This window comes from Sinocyclocheilus rhinocerous, unplaced genomic scaffold (assembly GCF_001515625.1).
Source record: "Sinocyclocheilus rhinocerous isolate Xijiao unplaced genomic scaffold, SAMN03320098_v1.1 scaffold1155, whole genome shotgun sequence".
Lineage (NCBI taxonomy): Eukaryota > Metazoa > Chordata > Actinopteri > Cypriniformes > Cyprinidae > Sinocyclocheilus > Sinocyclocheilus rhinocerous.
Window position 1 is genome coordinate 39608 of NW_015629044.1, and position 4458 is coordinate 44065.

Genomic DNA, 4458 nt, shown 5'->3' on the forward strand with positions numbered 1-4458 from the left:
ACACACACACACACACACACACACACACACAGAGAGAGAGAGAGATAGCGACTAAAAAAGGCAGTAAGGCAATCTAAGCTTGTGAGAATAGAAACACTGAGGCTGTGTGTGTGTGGGGGCGGGGGGTAATCTGTAATCTGAGTGTGTATTTAGCGATAGCCTCACTGACTTCACCCACAATAGAAGGATTAGCCAAGAGTCTGCAAGAAAATATTACACAAACACACAGACATCCCACCTCACAGGAAACACACACACAGGAGAGGACTTGATGTAACAGGGCTTCTAATCCGGAGTTTACCAACCAGGTGTGCGTGTGCCCCAGAGGGTACTTAGAAACATTTCCATTTTACTTTGTTAAACATGTCTTCGTCGCCTGGAAGTCACAGGTTCTCATTAAAATGTGCACTAATGGCGGTGTAGTCGCTCGGGGGTGATATTTCATACTTGTTGAGCTCCGGCGGTTTTTAAATTGCACCATTCAAAGAGTGCAAATGACTTTACGTTTGTTAAATGTCCCATCTGGATTTCATTTTTAAATGAATTTGCAGTTAGGTCTTACTCTGAGAATATTTCTGTATGATTGCCCCCAGAAGTGTCACAACTGTGAAAGACAAACAAGCGCAGGTGTCTTATTAAAGAGTGAAGAAGTAGCTTAGTCAGTTGGCTTTTCACACAGTCTTGATTGTTATAAGTTAAGTAAATGATTAGTCAACTATTTGTATACTCTGAGTGATAATTCTACATGATATCTACAATACAAGTTAAAATTAATACAATTCAGAAATCATTCAACATAACACAAAAATAAAAAGTTATTTTTTCTTTATGCTGAAAAAGTTGGAATACTGCTGTAACAGAAATACTCAACATGCTCAAGATTTCCATTTATTTCAATCAACTTTTATTCAGCAAGAATACATTAAATTGCTCAAAAGTAGCAGTAAAGACTTTTACACTGTTACAAAATATTTCAAATAAATGCCTATAGTGTTTATTCTTACACTGACAAACCAAAATGTTGGTTTAATCATTTTATGGTTTTATCAGCTTAACATATTTACATGATAATTGGAATATGACCAAATTGTGATATTTCCTTGTTCAAATTCAAGCATTTCTCTTACTGTTGCTGTCTTTAAGTGCCTTCAATCTGCCTGTGGTACATGGAGTGTGCAAGTGTGCTCCCCTATCAACAATGAGTCCAATCTGAAGTTGACTCTCTCCTGACCTTCTTTTCTTAGACTTGAGCTCTGTATGCTGGAAACTGAACACAGCACAACATAGCAACTCTAAAATGCCCCAAGATGTGTCTGAGCAGTTCAAGGGAAGTGTTTACATCATCTGCAAGGTCTAAAGCAGATATAATTTTACTTGTCCCCATCCACCTAAGACATAAGCCAATTTTCATATGCGCCAGGTGCTCAAAACTGATCTGTGCTGTACTATAAGAAACTAATCAGTTCTGTGCCAACAGGTCGCATGGATTTTCATCCACACTGCACAGTTCACTTTCATACCTCTTTTGAAGTGTTTGGCTTCCTCATAACTAAGTAAAAAACTAGACATACAAGTTTGGAACAACATGAAGGGAAGTAAATGATGACAGAACTGCAATTTTTATGTGAACTATTCCTTTAGACATTCCTCACAGTCACGCAGACTACCTTACTGTATAAGTTCTAAGTTGTACGAACACTGTGAGTGAGATGAAAGTGAGATGAAATGGCACTACTCAACTGAACCGAATAGTGTGACGCAACCCACTGAAGAGTGCAGAGAAAATCTGTTTAATTTATGTTTTTTCAACTATGCAGTGCAGACCGATTCACTGGGTCGTGGAAGTAAAGGGAAGTTCTACAGAACGCTCTGTTTTTATAGGCAGGGCGTATTCAAGACTCGCATGTAAACGCCCACTGCTGTGATTGGCTAACAGTTCAGCTTATTAAAATAACAGATGGATGCTTCTGTGAAGTACTCTGAAAACAACATGGGTCATTTGTGTTAAAAACGTATAAATACTCTGGAACAAATGGTCTGGAACAGACACTGCAATAGTTGTAAAAGCACGTTTACTCACACTTGTCTGTTGCGACATTACAGACAACAGAACCCATTATAATCGGCAAAGAGGCGGTGATGTAGAAGCAGGTGTTTAACTTCTCCGGCGGAGGCAGTGCTTAGCCACACTATTACGTCATAAAGTGGCACATTCCAAAACGAGTCGTTTTCTGGTTTCAGGGTGTTTTTTATAGTACATTGACCTATTATATGTCAAAAGATCAAGGGAACTTTGATTTCTCAGTTCATTACCCCTTTTTTCAATGGTTTTCTTGCCTAGTAACATTTCATTTGTGAATTGTAATAAATTCAGTGTTTCTCTCAGTGCTTTCCTCCATCAATACCTTCCCTCCAGCTTTAGTTGTACTTATTTATCTTAGTAAATACCAGCTAATCTAATCTACTTTGAAGCAATTTTGTAATTAGCTGTCCGTCTTGAGTTCAGAAGGTAAATAGTAGAAAGCAGGGAAAACTAGGTGCCCTGAACCACACTGAAAAAAATATATATTTGAAGGTTTTAGCAGGTTACAGCTGGTCTTCCAGCTTTGCTAAGGCTGGTGTTAAGCTGGTTTAACTGGTCAACCATCTGGTCTCCCAACCAGACCAGCTAACAAGCCCTCAACATCCCTCTAAAACCCTCAGAATAGATTGGTATATAACTAGTTTGGCCAGGCTGGGAGCCAAGAAAACCAACTTAAGCTGTTTTAACTGACAATATCAACAAGTGCAAATTGTAAAAAAAATGGGAATTAATCACAAATCACAAAACTACTCACAACAATATGTGTGCATGACAAAGTTGTTTCATACCAGAAGGACAAGTATGGGAGAGACTAATGTCTGTCATTACACAAGGCCACATAAATGCCCATCATGTCATATTGAGTCTAATCTTTCACTCAGCAAATCCTGCCGGACCTGAGAAGAACCTGGTATTGGGCTGCTCAATTTTACAAACCCTGTACTACCCTACAGTACTTAAACAGACATTTGGTTGTCTAATTAAATTAGCATGCAAAGCTAGAGAGGAAAGATTAAAGTGTTCTATGAAGAGAAAGAAAATTTGTTATGAGACACGTTGCTCATGGCCAATTAAGGTAGTATACAAAATTAACAACCTGTATCACATTACAGCTGTGTTCCAATTTGATCAGACTTTTAACTTATGAGAGTTTGTTTCCTGTGAGCTAGTGAGGAAAGCCTGTCAGAGACAGAGACTATGTGTGTGTATAAAAAATTACAACACGTTTTTCTTGCTCCAGCAGGTCTGTCCTGTTGATCCAATGCTTCTCATTTCTGTTCTGATGTCCTCCTCAAAGAAATGTCCAGAAAGGTTTGGTAAATGAATAGGCTTATAGCAGTTTTAACTTCTCTTTTTAGCACTGAAAACTGGGAGATCTTGAAAACAGCATCAAAACAACATGTGGAATGCTTGTACTCAACATAAGTGAGATCCAAAGGACTGTAGCTGAAGTGTTTGGTCTGGACATACAACAAAATACTTTAAAACCCCATCAAGGGCATTCTGGAGCTAAACATGTAGTCATATTATACACAAGCCAATTTCCCAGAACAACTGAAATGAAATGTCTATTAATACAGGTCATAGAATACAGTCGTCTCTACTGAGAAAAAAAGATAAACCCACTCAGGGTCACCACAGCCTCCGATTCACCTGCAGCTAGAATGAATGGTGTGTCAGGAAAGGTTGAAAGAAAACAGAAGTGCCCTTACCCTGCCATTACAATGAAAAAGTCCAGTCTGTTCCAAGTATCGCCAAGATAACAGCAATGGCCAAAGATCCCCAGAGCCACCATCTTCACCACCATCTCCAGTGCAAAGAAAATATAGATAAATGCATCGAATGCCTAAAAGATAGAGAGGACACATGTGTAACACAGTGTATGTTTTAACAGAGCTGATACAATTTAAATCTAATGTTTTATGGCTTTGAGACTATCACTATAATGTGCTCGCAAAAATTGGCAAACACATCACAGATTCATCAAATCAGATGCTCTCTAGAATGAGAATGTCCCTCCCCCCAATACCACAGATTCTCAATATACTTTTTAAAGTTGTAAAGCCAAGTTGTTATCAATAATGATAAACAAAAAATTAATAATTTGAATAAAAATAAGAAATAATAAAATACTTTTTTGGAAAACAGATCCAGCATTAGATTAGGTCTTTCACTTGCTGGCTGATTGCAAAGGCTGGTATTTTTCAGGAAAAAATATGTTCAAAAAAGTCACTGATTGACAGATGTAACGATAGATAGAGCGACAGAACAACAGAAATATAGAAAGACAGACAGACAGACAGACAGACAGACAGACAGATAGACAGACAGATAGATAGATAGATAGATAGATAGATAGATAGATAGATAAACAA

General features: G+C 38.0%; 1 protein-coding gene across 1 annotated transcript in view; it reads right to left on the minus strand.

Moving 5' to 3' along the window:
- Window positions 1-4458, minus strand: part of LOC107738630 (voltage-dependent T-type calcium channel subunit alpha-1I-like) — a gene marked incomplete at its 3' end in the record, with an annotated part of 39360 nt that overhangs the window by 28242 nt on the left and 6660 nt on the right. The window contains exon 2 of the mRNA XM_016550412.1: window positions 3796-3929. Coding sequence (XP_016405898.1) covers window positions 3796-3929 — 134 coding nt within the window. The remainder of the gene's footprint in view (window positions 1-3795; window positions 3930-4458) is intronic.